At 41.8% G+C, this 15,045-nt stretch overlaps 1 protein-coding gene across 5 annotated transcripts in view; it reads left to right on the top strand.

Annotated features, from left to right (window-relative positions):
* Positions 1-15,045, top strand: part of RANBP3 (RAN binding protein 3) — a 119,911-nt gene that overhangs the window by 13,882 nt on the left and 90,984 nt on the right. For all 5 annotated transcript variants that reach the window (XM_077273264.1, XM_077273283.1, XM_077273274.1 and 2 more), the window contains exon 2: positions 14,947-15,002. In XM_077273264.1, the coding sequence (XP_077129379.1) occupies positions 14,947-15,002 (56 nt within the window). The remainder of the gene's footprint in view (positions 1-14,946; positions 15,003-15,045) is intronic.

Here is a 15,045-nt window from a genome sequence, read left to right as displayed (position 1 = left end):
AGTAGTGCAGTGTATTACTAATGTGATCATAATGAATAGCGTATACGTATTTTCTGTATTTATTTTTTTTTTTAAAAGTGAAAACGCCCTCCCCCAATTCCCAATTTTCTCTCAATGTTATCTGTCAAAAATAATAGTAAACTTAGAAAAGTCACATATTTTTATATTGCAACATCCACAATGACATGTACTGTAACACAATCATTATTCCGCGCTGTGAGCTTGAGAAAAGAATCGAAATACAATGCAAAAATTACTATTTTTGTTCCTCATGCCTCACAATAACTAAATAAAAGGTGATCATAAAAGTTTAATGTATTCAAAGACACTACCAATAAAATTACTGCTTGTTATATAAAAAAAAAAAAGCCCTCGTACAGCTCTGTAAATGGTAAAATGAAGTTCTGGCTTTCAGAACATAATGCAAACAAAATAAGAAATATTTTAGAGAATAATATACCTGGTTGCAATGGCACAGCCAGGCTCTGATTCATTATTCCTGTGACTTGGGTAGTGTGAATCATGTGGCAGGGTCGCCTTTAGGCCGGGGTCACACATGGCGTAAGACAATACGCCACGTATTATACGTCCGTACTACGCATTGAATACGCCAAAATGTCTCCGTAAGCAACTTCCGTAGTTCCGGCGTTGCTGAGGTGTGGTCGCGTATTTTGCGCATGTGCTTGTGCGTGTGTGATCCGTATGTGATCCGTATGGCGTATTTCGCACGCACCATGACAAAATGGACATTTAACGGTTTTCAGGCCTGGAAATCATTTAAACCATCATTAACCACACTATTTAAGCCCTCTACAACAGGTGGAGGCCTCCCATCTGCCCTATATGTTCTCTAGCATATTTTGGCTGTGTGGCTTGGAGATTACAACCATGTCTGGCCCTGTGTATTTAAGCACAACTCAGCGGGTGTTGCTTCACTGGGTGTTGTCTCGTCGCTTTGGACAGCCATATCCGGTCAATGTGGATCCGCGAAGGAGGAGACGAAGATTGTGGGTACATCCTCTATTGACCCAACGCCAGAGTAAAGGCCATTTCCAGAGACTATATTCAGCTTTGAGGGCACATCCAGAGAAGTTTTACCAGTATACTCGCATGTCCATCCGGACTTTTGACATGTTGTTGGAGATCTTACGTCCTGGGATCACCTTTCAGGACACCTGGATGAGAAAAGCCATCTCTGCTGAGGAGCGTCTGCTCCTAACCTTACGGTATGTCTTCCACATTTGAAAATAATGGTTTTTATTTTGCTTTTCTTTACAAATGTGTGGTGTCCTACTAGGTTTCATTAACTTCCCTTGGACATGAAGCCACAAGCACATATCAAAGAATGTTGGCAAGATTCTAGTCTATTTTTTTTTTAAAATTAAAATTTGTATACTGTAAATAATGTAATAGTCAATGAAATATACACTTGGGCTTATTCCTTGGATCTTAGTGCTCATGTTTTTTTCTTTTCACTTTTTGTTGTATTGCAGCTTCCTGTCCACAGGATTGTCCTATGCGGGTCTACACCTGGAGTTTCTGATTGGGCGGTCGACCATTTCAGGCATTGTTAGGACAACCTGTTCCCAAATCTGGCTGAAACTACATGAAGCTGTGTTGCCTGAGCCAAAACAGGACGATTGGATTAAAATCGCCACAGGTTTCACAAATAATTGTGACTTCCCTAATTGCATTGGAGCTGTGGATGGGAAACATATCAGGGTGCGTAAGCCGCCGAACTCTGGTTCCCAATTCTACAATTACAAGCAGTTTTTCTCTGTAGTTCTGTTAGCAGTTGCTGACAGTAACTACAGGTTTATAATTGTAGACATTGGGGCCTATGGGCGAACTGGAGACTCTAGGGTCTTCAATTCGTCCATAATGGGTCGGCGGCTACGTGACAACCAGTTGAATCTCCCACCACCACAACAACTCCCAGGCTCCAATGCGGAAGCAGTGCCTTTTGTTTTGGTTGGAGATGAGGCCTTCCAACTGTCGAGGCACGTCATGAGGCCTTACCCCAGGCGCAACCTTGACCACCGGCGGAGGGTGTTTAATTTGAGACTTGCCAGGGCACGGAGACTGGTTGAGTGCGCCTTTGGGATTCTTGTGGCCAAATGGCGTGTTCTTCAGTCTGCCATCCAGCTGAGTGAGGCTACAATCAACGAAGTGATCAAAGCCTGTGTCATTCTACATAATTTCACAAGAATACATGATTGTTCATCACCAAACGTGGAAGATAACCTCATGATCAATGTTCGTAGGCCTACCCCATATGTCCCTCCTCCGCGTCGTCCACTTTCTGGTCTGAAAGTTCGTGATATCTTTACCAATTATTTTTTGACTCCTCAAGGTGCTATTCCCTGGCAAGACTATGCCTTTTTGCATGTGTAATTAATTAGCTAACTAAAGTATGTGTTCAACAATTTTCCAACTCTGTGTTTAGTATTTTCTTATTTCACATATGGTTAGCAGCATATCATGTGTGTGTGATGGAAGAATGAATACAGCGCAGGCAGACGGTGATTGTTAGTAACAAAACGTTTTACTTACTGGGTTTACTTTTTTAACTGTGTAGGTTATTATTTAGTCATAACCTTTTTTGGGCCTTATAAAGTGTTTTTTTTCTTTTTTGCCCAAAATTGCCACTACAACCACAAGCAACCATGCTCTGTAGTGAGAATACAAGCATACAGATTGTATACAAATCATATTAAAAAAACAAATAAAAATTTAAAATAAACATAAAAAAATAATATAAAAAAATAAAAAAATTACAAGTCCTGGTAGGTTGGGGCAGGAGAAGCAGCTTGCTCAGTGTCTGCATCAGGTGGCATTTGTAGGCCCAATTGTGCAGAACCCTGTGCAGATGATGTTGTGGCCTGAGGGACATTTGGCCAGCTATGATGCTGGGAACTTGGAAGAGTGGGGCGAGGATTTGGGAGATACCCCTGCTGCTGATAACCATATGGCCGGGAATCATAACCCAACCCAAAATGACCATATTGTCCATACCCAGGTTGGGACCAGCCTCCAGCACTGGGTGTGGACAAGTGGCCATATTGGGATGGTTGAAGATATCCCGCCATATGTTGCTGAGGTGGACATTGTGTGTTTGATGGGGGTTGGGGCTGAGGTGTTGGCTGACGTGGAGGGGGTGGTTCAGATCCTTGTTGAGCTGCCAGGCCTTGTAATCTCAGAGGCCGCAGAACATTTTCAGGTGACATCTGCCACTGTTCAATCATCAGCATGAGATTGTATGGGTTATTTGGGGGTGTGCATGCGTCAACAAGGATCTGAAAACACCCTCTCACACGTAGCCTTAACTCCCGCTCTATGGACCTTAAGTAATGGGCCATGCTCCTGGTAAATCCCTCCTCTCCATCATCGTCTCTAACACGTGCCAAGTAGCTCATGACCCCTGCATCCACGTTTTGGCGGCTTTGTATCAATTCTCTTCTGCGGCGGGCACGCTGTGGTCTGACTGCAGCCTGTGGGGATGGAGCCAGGGCAACAGTTGGGCTGCTGCTATTTCCAGGGTCATCCTGGCTAGGTGGTGGTGCTGCTGATGAGGCTGCGGCAGAAGAGGGAAACTGTTGGTCCTCTGGGTGTGGTACTGAGGCAGATCCAGCTTCCTGACGAGATGAGGAGGATCCAGGAGGGATGGAGCCAGAGGGAGCAGCAGATGGACCAGCCACCTCTTCACCTTCCCCAACTGGGTCAATGACCAGTTCTGAGTCAGACCCTGTCTCCCTGTCAGTGAGGTTAGACTGAGTTCTGCCAAAAAAAAAAAAAAATAAGAACACAAATAAGACAAAAACAACAAACAAAAAATATTGAGATTGGTACTTACGGCCTGAGGTCCATGCTGGGATTGAGAAAGTTTAGCCGGTCAAAGTATATGTACTTTTTTTTTTGGGAGGTGCCCCGGCTCCACTTCTCTCCCGCTGCTGCCTCTCCCTCCTGTACTGGTCACGGATACTCCGCCACCTTGTTGTAACATCACCCACTGAAACAACAAAAAATACACACATTCTTTAGAACATTAATCAGTGAGCTCACAAAAGGTGTAAATGACTACACAGATTTAAGTGTAGCATCCAAATAGGCCTTTGGGGAGAATAATTCTTCTTAAATCTAACCAAAAACCCCAATTAGCAAGCAAGGACACAAGGACAGAGTCCACTAACCTCTATCACAGAAAGGCCAAATAATGTGAAACACTGTTAGTAAGTAAAAGGGACACCTATTCTAAACATTACTGAAATCTGTTTATCATGTACAACACCTTGTATCTACTGGTGGGCTTTCTAGTTCCTTCATGACTATTTACTACATTCGGGATCACAAATTCAAAGTAGTAAGGGCCTGATAATTCAAAAGAACATTAAATTTCAAACATGGGTGTACTTACTTATCTGTCGCTGTGCCTGACGTGGCTGCTGGTCATAATGTTGGAAGAGGGCCACACACACGCTCCTCCATGCTGCCTCTTTTTGGGCTCTGTTGGCGTAGTTTGGATCTCTTTGGTCCCAAATTACAGGCCTTTCTTGGACCAAAATAATGAGCATGTCCACATTGATAATGTGAGACATGGTGAATCTCACTCCGTGGAGGCGTGCAGCAGACTTCCGGGTTCACTGTCTGGCTTTTTCAGCTAATTAGCATGTCTCACCTGCCTGATTGAGGCCTTTGGACGTTTTCAGGACATCTGCCAGTAAGTTCCGTATTTCTCGCAAGGCACACGCATGGTCTGTAAGCATTCCGTATTATACGCTCTCCCATAGACTTGCATTGGCGTATTTTGGGCGCAATACGCTGACAAACGCAGCATGCTGCGATTTTGTACGGCCGTAGAAAGCCGTATAATACTGACCCGTAAAATACGGTGAATAGGAGCAGCCCCATTGAGAATAATTGTGCCGTATGTTATGCGAGTTTTACGGACGTAGTTTCGGCGCTCTTACGTCCGTAAAACTCGCATGTGTGACCCCGGCCTTACAAGTGCTCTACTAAAAAAACAAAAAACTTGATTCCCCCTTTAAAGTGACCTGTACATTGTACAAATCTTCAATATTTAGTGTTATGCCTATGGTTTGCTGGTTAAGTATGCTCATTTGCAGCTGAAAATCATTGCATCTGCTTGTCCTGTACAGTTGTCATGCATCATAAGACTGTTCACGTGTCCATTTGCTCTACAGTTTCTGTTCCTTTTGGAAGTAGTATCCTGTGCAGTCCCATTTCAAACGGGAGCCGAGGGTCCCCATTGGTTTATATGGCTCTCATCTGCTTTTTGTTTGTTTGGAATGAAAAAAGTCTTGTAGACAGATCTGATACTTCTGTTTTAACAATAAACAAATGGCCTGCATATACATATAGATCAGTGGACCTCTTTGCTTCCGTTTTGAAAAGCACATGATGCTGTTTGTTTCTGTTCTAAACTAACCATAAATCAAAAACTACCATATGAACAAGAGCCTAAGGCACAGCCCGATTACTACAAAAGAGCAGAGAAACAAGGATTAATCTGCTCCTTTTTAGTGGCTTTAGTATTTGCGCCTTATTCTCTAAACATTTCGCACCACTTTTAAAGGGAACGTGTCACCCCCCCCAGGCGTTGGTGCTGCACAAGATGGCTTTTAGTTACTAATGCTGCATTCTGACAAGGTGGCTCTTTTAGTTATTGTTCGTTGCACTGCAGAAATAATCGCTTTTTAAATTTGTCCCTCATACCTTCAAATCGCCACAGGGGCAGGGCTTTCCCCCCTAATCCAGACGCACCAGAGCCGTCACTCTGCGAGCCGGGCGCTGCCTCCTCGGCGTTATTCAATTCTCCAGGCGCCTGCGCTGTCATATTCTGCCTTGGGCATGCACAGTTCACGCTGCCCGACCACTGACATCACTTGATGTCTTGCTTACTGCGTCTGCGCACACGCGCGGCCCTAGATCCTGCCCCGCAGTCTCTTATAATTTATTCACACTGTGGGGTGGGATCTCTGTCCGCGCAGTAAGCAAGACATCAAGTGATGTCAGTGGTCGGGCAGCGTGAACTGTGCTTGCCCAAGGCAGAATATGACAGCGCAGGCTCCTGGAGAATTGAATAACGCCGAGGAGGCGGCGCCTGGCTCGCAGAGTGACGGCTGTGGTGCGTCTGGATTAGGGGGGAAAGACCTGCTCCATGGCGATTTGAAGGTATGAGGGACAAATTTAAAAAGCGATTATTTCTGCAGTGCAACGAACAAGAACTAAAAGAGCCACCTTGTCAGAATGCAGCATTAGCGCTGCACAAGATGGCTCTTTTAGTTACTAACGCCTGGGGGGTGGTGACAGGTTCCCTTTAAGTTGTCTTTCTTTTTTTAACCCCATAGTGACAGCTAATGTAGATCTTATTGACCAGGCCCAATTTTTAAATCTTCCACTTTGTGGCAATAACTCTGGAGCACTTTAACGGTGACCCCACTGATTCTGAGACTGGTTTTAATGTGACATATTGTACTTCATGTTAGTGGTGAATTTTGGTCAATATGATTTGCATATATTTATGAAGATATAGAAAATTTGACAAATGTGATTTTTAAAGCTTTTAAAAAATGTTATGCCCTTAAACCAGAGAGTTGTACCACACAAAATAATTATTGCATTACCTTTCCCAAATATGTCTACTATAGATCATCACAATTTTACAAGCATTTTTTTTCTTAAAAAGTAAGAAGGGTAAAAAGTTGATCAGCAGTTTCTCAATTTTCCAACAAAATTTACGAAACCATTTTTTTTTTTTAGGGACCTCATCACATTTGAAGTGACTTTGAGGGTCTATGACAGAAAATAGCCAAAAGTAACACCATTCTAAAAACTAGACCCCTCAAGGTGTTCAAAATCACATTCAAGAAGTTTATTAATCCTTCAGGTTCTTCACAGGAATGAATGGATTATGGAAGGAAAAAATGAACATTATGTATTTTTTTTTTTTTTTTTTTCTACACAAATTTTGCTTTAGCCCCAAATAATTTACTTTCACAAGGGCAACAGGAGAAAATGGACCCCAAATTTAGTTGTGCAATTTCTCCTGATTACGCCGATACCCCATATGTGTGTGGGGAAAAACTACTATTTGGGCGCACGGAAGGGAAGCGGCACAATTTTGACTTTTTGAACGCAAAAATGTCTGGAATCGAGAGTGGATACCATATCGCGCTTGTGATGTGCCTAAAGAGTGGAAACCCACCACAAGGGACCCCATTTTGGAAACTACACCCCTCAAGGATTTCATCCAGGGCTATAATGAGGATTTTTAACCCAAAGGTACTACATAGAATTTGGTAACATTAGGTCGTCATTTTGAATATGTCGTCATTAATGTTGAGCCCCAGTGCTCACTAGTTAAGTTTGCAAACTCGAGTAGCGAGCGCTTTTGCTCAATACTAGTCGTCATATTGTCGTTTTTTTTATTTTTGAAAAAACAACCCAACTCTGCCCTAGTGGCAATGAATGAAAGAAATAAATATAAAATTAAAAAAAATTGTAATCTAAGGTTATGACATGGATGGGGGGGGTAAGGACATACTAATTATTGGCTTTAGATCACTGAGGCTATATCACAGTGATCAAAGTGGTTTGGCTTGGGGACCTAATTTCTCTCCTCTATAATGTAGATCATGTCAGAAGACATGAGGTAATAACTCTAGAACGTTTCAACGGATCCTGGTGATTCTGAGACTGTTTTTCAAGACATATTGTGCTTCATGATGGTGGTAAAAATTATTTGATATGACGTGCATTTATTTGTTATAAAAAAATAATTTTTTTTTGCAATTTTCATGCTCTTAAATGACAGAGATATGTCACACAAAATAGTAAGTAACATTTCCCACATGTCTATTTTACATCAGCACTATTTTGGAGTAAATGTTTTATTTTTTTGTTAGGAAAGTTATAAGGGTTAAAAGTTGACCAGCTATTTCTCATTTTTACAACAAAATTTACTAAACCATTTTTTTTTTTTTAGGGACCACGTCACATTTGAAGTCACTTTGAGGGGTCTATATGATACTCAATTTGACTCCATTCTAATAACTGCTCCCCTCAAGGTGCTCAAAACCACATTCAAGAAGTTTATTAACCCTTCAGGTGCTTCACAGGAATTCTTGGAATGTGGGGAAAAAAATGAACATTTAACTTTTTTTTTTTTGACAAAAAAATGCACTTCAGATCCAATTTTTTTTAAAAATTTTTTGACAAGGGTACCAGGAAAATATGGACACCAAAATTTGTTGTGTAATTTCTCCTGAGCATGCCGATGCCCCATGTGAGGGTGAAGCCCACTGTTTGGGCGCATGGCAGAGCTCGGAAGGGAAGGAGAGCCATTTGAGTTTTTGAATGCAAAATTTGTTGGAACAATTGGTGGACGCCATGTCGCGTTTGTAGAGTTTCTGATGTACCTAAACAGTGAAAATCCCCTACAAGTGACACCATTTTGGAAACTAGACCCCTCAAGTGCTTCACAGGAGTTTATAATGTATTAATATTTCATAATTGAACTTTCATATGAATTTTATAAATGTTACTCAAATATATATGTTCTATCAAACTATGAACAACAGTGATAAGCAGTTCTGCTGGAGATAGAGACATTTCTTACTTCTTGTGTGTCACTGTTCTCCACTGCCCTTATCTAATCTTATACTTGGTTAACCTCATGCTGCCCCAACCCCCCTACTTACAATGTATGAAACTGAAAGTGAAAATGCGTTGCAAATTCTTAGTAGTAAAGCTCCTCCTCTAGACTAGATGTTTACTAGGTGTGCATCTTCCAAGCATCTCACAGCTGCTACTCAGAAGAGGAAGACTGTAAGAAGTATTATCCTTTCAACAAACTTTGCATCAGATAACTGAGTACATGAGGAATAACAGTATTACTGACCACTATATCAGTTGTACGACCTGGCAATAATTTTGTACAATTGTTTTTAGGAAAAACAATTGTCATTTGGATTGTGAATGCAGAATTAAAAACCTGAGAATGTCAAAGAAGCGTCACATTAAATCAGCTGTATTTGAACATTTCACCATCACTCAAGATAGAAAACATTGTCTGTCAGTGTATGACAAATGATCCAGACGAAAACAAATGCTGTGAAGCCAAGATCAGTGCGTATTCAGGCAAAGATAAAAATGCTCCTACCAGAGCTTCTAATCTAAAGAGACATTTATAGCGCTTTCATCCAGAAGTACTGAAAGCAGTGGATGAGAAAGACTGCATCCAAACCAATGATCCAGTGCCCAGCTCTTCCAGACAAACAAAGGAGCAGAGAACTTTGCAGCCATCAGTTGCAAGATATTTTGTCAGTGACAAAGTTACTGTGACAATGACAGTAGATACATTTAAAAAACATCATAGAGCTTGTTGTAAAGGATAGTGTGCCTATTTCATTATTTTCACGACCAGTTTTTATGTGTCTGAATGGGGAAATGGCCCGCAAGCTTGGTGTTTCTCTGGAGAGAGAGTATTAGAAAATTAGTAATCGAAGAAGCTTTTAAACAAAAGGAAAAACTTAAAAAAACTCTCAAGGGACTCTTTCTGTTTCTTAAAATGGATGCCTGCACACGTCACAGAGTGAACTATTTTGCCATCAATGCCCGATTTGTTTGTGACAAAAATGAATTAGTTACCAAGACATTTCCAGTAAAAGACACCAAAGCTCATCACACCAGTGAGTTTCTCCAGGTCTTGGTGGAAAAGGTTCTGCAAGACTATGAACTTAAAAAAGAGCAAGTTCTTTCTGTCGTAACTGACAATGCTTCAAATATGATAAGTACTATTAAGCTAATGAATGAGAGTAATGATGGTGACCAGCAGCTAGAAGAACATTCTGTTCAAACAAATGTTTGAAATAGAGGAACACAGTATTGTAACTGAGGAGCAAACTGAAGTTGCTTCAGATGAACAGCAACATGATAGTTTAGATGATCTTGTTGAAACTGTCAATACATTCTTTCATTCATCACATGCGCTGTGTTGTGCATACGCTACAGCTGGCTATAAGACACAGTCTGCAAGAAGGACATGCTGCTGTACTGATTGGCAAGGTGAGAAAATTAGGGGTTCTGGCAACAGTAGCCAAAGTTGACTCAATTTTGAAGAGATGTGCTGGAAAAGGGGCAATTATTGATCAAGCCACACGATGGGGCAGTACTTAATGATTCAGCGCTTGGTTGAACTGAAAACCTTTCTTGTAGACATGGCTAACCCTCAACTGACGCTAAATGAAAGTCAGTGGAATCAGGTGACTGAGCTGGAAAAATTGCTAGAGCACCCATTTACAGTGACTAAAAAATTACAAGCAGAGGACTTAACTCCAGGTACTTTCTTAAAGGAGTGGAAGAACCTGATGTTTCGCCTGTCCCAAAGAGGAGGGTTAATTGCAAGTGGCATTGCTACATCAATGAAACGGAGAGAGGAGCTACTATTACAAAATAACATTCTTTTGGCAGCTGTTTATGTAGACCCAATGCATCGGATTCTTCTAGATGATCAACAGCTAACTAAAAGAAAAGAAGCTCTGTTTGAACTAGCAGTAAGGATGAAAGTGTTGCAGAACAGTCAGGAGGAACAAGAAGAATTTGGTCGTCCTGCCACATCTTCACCCTCCTCAACTGATGAAGAATTTAATTTCGAAAAATATTTGGATCACAAGGACCGTGCAAAGCGTTCTCGCATAGAAGAAGAGTCATCCCCCATCAAAGAACACAGCCAGTACATTTCAGCAGAATTTTCCATGTGCACTAAAAGAAATTGAGAAATTTGACCGTTCATCAAAAATAACAGTGCAACAAGCGATTCCTCTGTATCCTGACATTGTCAGAGATGTTGCCCGAGTGGTTACTGCTTTGCCACCAACCCAAGTTAGTGTAGAGAGGTTGTTCTCTGCTCTCAAAATAATTAGATCAGATTTGAGGGCATCCATGAAGGAGGATCTGACAGAGGCAATACTTTTTCTGAGGACAAATTTATAGCTTTCTTCTTATTAACTGCATAAGTGTTTACTGCATATTTACTTACAAGAGTTTAGAAAAGTTTATAAAAGTTATTTGCTATATTCTAATTGTATTCTAATAAATATAGTTTTTGCTCTAAGTGGTCTGATTACTTATATGATGGTGAGAAACTGAATAAGCACGATGTTAATATTTTTACAACAGTAAATTTATTGTTATGAATTGGCCATTTATGAAGGAGTCGGAACCTGATAAAATCCAGGAGTCGGAGTCGCAACTGTGGCTTAGGCTACTTTACACTAGCGTCGGGCTCGGCCCATCGCGATGCATCGGGCCGAGGTTCCCGACGCTAGCGTTGTCTCCGCCGCACAACGGGGGCAGCGGATGCATTTTTCCAGCGCATCCGCTGCCCCATTGTGAGGTGCGGGGAGGTGGGGGCAGAGATCCGGCTGCGCATGCGCGGTTGGAAAAAGCGGACCGTCGTGAGCAAAAAAAGTTACATGTAGCGTTTTTTGGTCCTGACGGTCCGCCACAACACGGCGCAACCGTCGCACGACGGTTGCGACGTGTGTCAATACGTCGCTTAATGTAAGTCTATGGGGAAAAAACGCATCCTGCAAGCACTTTTGCAGGATGCGTTTTTTCGGCAAAACGACGCATTGTGGCGGATTGCAGTTAACGCTAGTGTGAAAGTAGCCTTACCGACTCCACAGCCCTGATTGGCACTGTTCGAAAAATCATGTGATGCTTCTCTAATTTGTGTAATTAACAGCACCTGTAACTTACCTGTGGCACCTAACAGGTGTTGGCAATAACTAACTAAATCACACTTGCAGCCAGTTGACATGGATTAAAGTTGACTCAACCTCTGTCCTGTGTCCTTGTGTGTACCACATTGAGCATGGAGAAAAGAAAAGACCAAAGAACTGTCTGAGGACTTGAGAAACCAAATTGTGAGGAAGGATGAGCAATCTCAAGGCTGTGTCATCAAGAAGTTTAAGGCCATGTGCACACGTTCAGTATTTTTCGCTATAAAAACGTGATAAAAACGTGAAAAAAACGCTAACATATGCCTCCTATTATTTACAGTGCATTCCGCATTTTTTGTGCAAATGTTGTATTTTTTTTCCGCGAAAAAAACGCATTGCGGAAAAAAAAGCAACATGTTCATTAAAAATGCGGAATTGCGGAGATTTCGCACACCTAGGAGTGCATTGATCTGCTTACTTCCCGCACGGGGCTGTGCACACCATGCGGGTAGTAAGCAGATTATATGCGGTTGGTACCCAGGGTGGAGGAGAGGAGACTCTCCTCCACGGACTGGGCACCATATAATTGGTCAAAAAAAAAGAATTAAAATAAAAAATAGTCATATACTCACCTTCGATGGCCCCCGGAGTGTTCCCGCCTCTCACCGCTGCATGCTGCCGCTTTGGTTCCTATAGATGGTGTGGTTCAGGACCTGCGATGACGTCGCTGTCTTGTGATTGGTCGCGAGACCGGTCATGTGACCGAGACGTCATCGAAGGTCCTGAACCACACCATCTAGGAACGGACGCCGCTGAGGATATCGGCTGTCTGCAGAGGGTGAGTATAACCATTTTTTTATTTTTTTTATTATTTTTAAACATTCTATCTTTTACTATAGATGCTGCATAGGCAGAATCTATAGTAAAAAGTTGGTCACACTTGTCAAACACTATGTTTGACAAGTGTGACCAACCTGTCAGTCAGTTTTCCAAGCGATGCTACAGATCGCTTGGAAAACTTTAGCATTCTGCAAGCTAATTACTCTTGCAAAATGCTAAAAAAGACGCGAAAAAAAAAAAAGGGAAACGCAAAAAAAAAAAATGCGGATTTCTTGCAGAAAATTTCCGGTTTTCTTCACTAAATTTCTGCAAGAAATCCTGACGTGTGCACATACCCTAAAGCCCATGGCACTGTGGCTAACCTCCCTAGATGTGGACCGAAAGAAAAATTGACAAGAGATTTCAACGCAAGATTGTGCGGATGTTGGATAAGTAACCTCGACTAACATCCAAACAAGTTCAAGCTGCCCTGCAGTCCGAGGGTACAACAGTGTCAACCCGTACTATCCGTCAGCGTCTGAATGAAAAGGGACTGTATGGTAGGAGACCCAGGAAGACCCCACTTCTTACCCCAAGACATAAAAAAGACAGGCTGAAGTTTGCCAAAACTTACCTGAAAAAGCCTAAAACGTTTTGGAAGAATGTTCTCTGGTCAGATGAGACAAAAGTAGAGCTTTTTGGGCAAAGGCATCAACATAGAATTTACAGGAAAAAAAAAAAGGCATTCAAAGAAAAGAACACGGTTTCTACAGTCAAACATGGCGGAGGTTCCCTGATGTTTTGGAGTTGCTTTGCTGCCTCTGGCACTGGACTGCTTGACCGTGTGCATGGCATTATGAAGTCTGAAGACTACCAACAAATTTTGCAGCATAATGTAGGGCCCAGTGAGAAAGCTGGCTCTCCCTCAGAGGTCTTGGGTCTTTCAGCAGGACAATGACCGAAAACACACTTCAAAAAGCACTATAAAATGGTTTGAGAGAAAGCACTGGAGACTTCTAAGGTGGCCAGCAATGAATCCAGACCTGAATCCCATAGAACACCTGTGGAGAGATCTAAAAATGGTAGTTTGGAGAAGGCACCCTTCAAATATCAGGGACCTGGAGCAGTTTGCCAAAGAAGAATGGTCTCAAATTCCAGCAGAGTATTGTAAGAAACTCATTGATGGTTACTGGAAGCGGTTGGTCGCAGTTATTTTGGCTAAAGGTTGTGCAACCAAGTATTAGGCTGAGGGTGCCAATACTTTTGTCTGGCCCATTTTTGGAGTTTTGTGTGAAATGATCAATGTTTTGCTTTTTGCTTCATTCTCTCTTTTTTTTTTTTTTTTTCATTTAAGACAAATTAAATGAAGATAATAATAACAAAGAATTTGTGTTTGCAATCATTTTCAGGGGTGTCAATACTTTTGGCCACAACTGTAGCTTTGTCTCTGCTAATGTGCCATCATTATTGTATGCACTTCTTCCATGCTGCAGAGCCAAAGCTTCCTCTGCTTAGCAGCATGAAAGAGTTCATAGTTCATACCATGGCACCACCTTGCCGCCAGCCTAAACACTCATTCTGCAGGAGTGCACTGCCTCACAGCAAGGAGGAGGCAGACGAATGGTGGACAGAATGAGCACACCCCTTAAATATTCCCTTACACATTAGATAACTGTCATCGAAGTGACCATCTCGACTTTTCCATTCACAAAAACACTAAGACAAATGTTCCTAAACTCATTTAGAGATCCACTGTCAGGCTGTTTTGGTGGGTTATTTACAGCGTAAACAAAAGGATCAGCCATTGACATTAATCAAGCCAGATCCTTCTCTTCCACAAACTGGGAGTAGGGGAAGTCGCGTGATCCCTATGCACATTACAAACTTTTCTCTGTAGATTTCACCACTTTCAATGTAGCCAAGGTGACATCTGATATGAACCTGTGGCGTATTTCCCGACATAATCTGCTTGGAATATATGAAAAGTTTACTTCTCCCATTACTTGTTCACAGTGCTCCTCCAGTTTTCAATGGCACAGTTAGCAAGTCAACAGCTGTACTGTGTACTGGAGATGTGATGCTGCTTCTCGTTGGGTTTAGCTTTTGCATAGGATTGTTACTACGGTAGCTGTAGTGTGAAACCAACCCCCTCAATTACATGGGACTGCAGGCAGTGAATATCTTGTGTACAGGTTTGATGACTCTCGCCTAACAGCATTTGCCTGATTGTTCTTGACCCCTGACTTATTGAATTTCAGTATATAGGTTTTTCTTTATCCAGATGTTAATTTTTTTATTTCTTTTTTTGTAGTTTGAAGGTTTGTGTTAGTTTTTCCAGCAAAAAGTCTTATTTACTTATTTTTTTATTCTTTCCCACTTACAGAAAAACCAGCTATAGCACCTCCTGTGTTTGTGTTTCAGAAGGACAAAGGCCAGAAGGTAAGTAAAATATAAGTTTGCCACATATCTGTTGTCATAGATA

The sequence above is a fragment of the Ranitomeya variabilis genome, chromosome 1 (assembly GCF_051348905.1).
Source record: "Ranitomeya variabilis isolate aRanVar5 chromosome 1, aRanVar5.hap1, whole genome shotgun sequence".
In the NCBI taxonomy this organism is placed as follows: domain Eukaryota; kingdom Metazoa; phylum Chordata; class Amphibia; order Anura; family Dendrobatidae; genus Ranitomeya; species Ranitomeya variabilis.
This window is presented reverse-complemented; position numbering and strand designations above follow the sequence as displayed.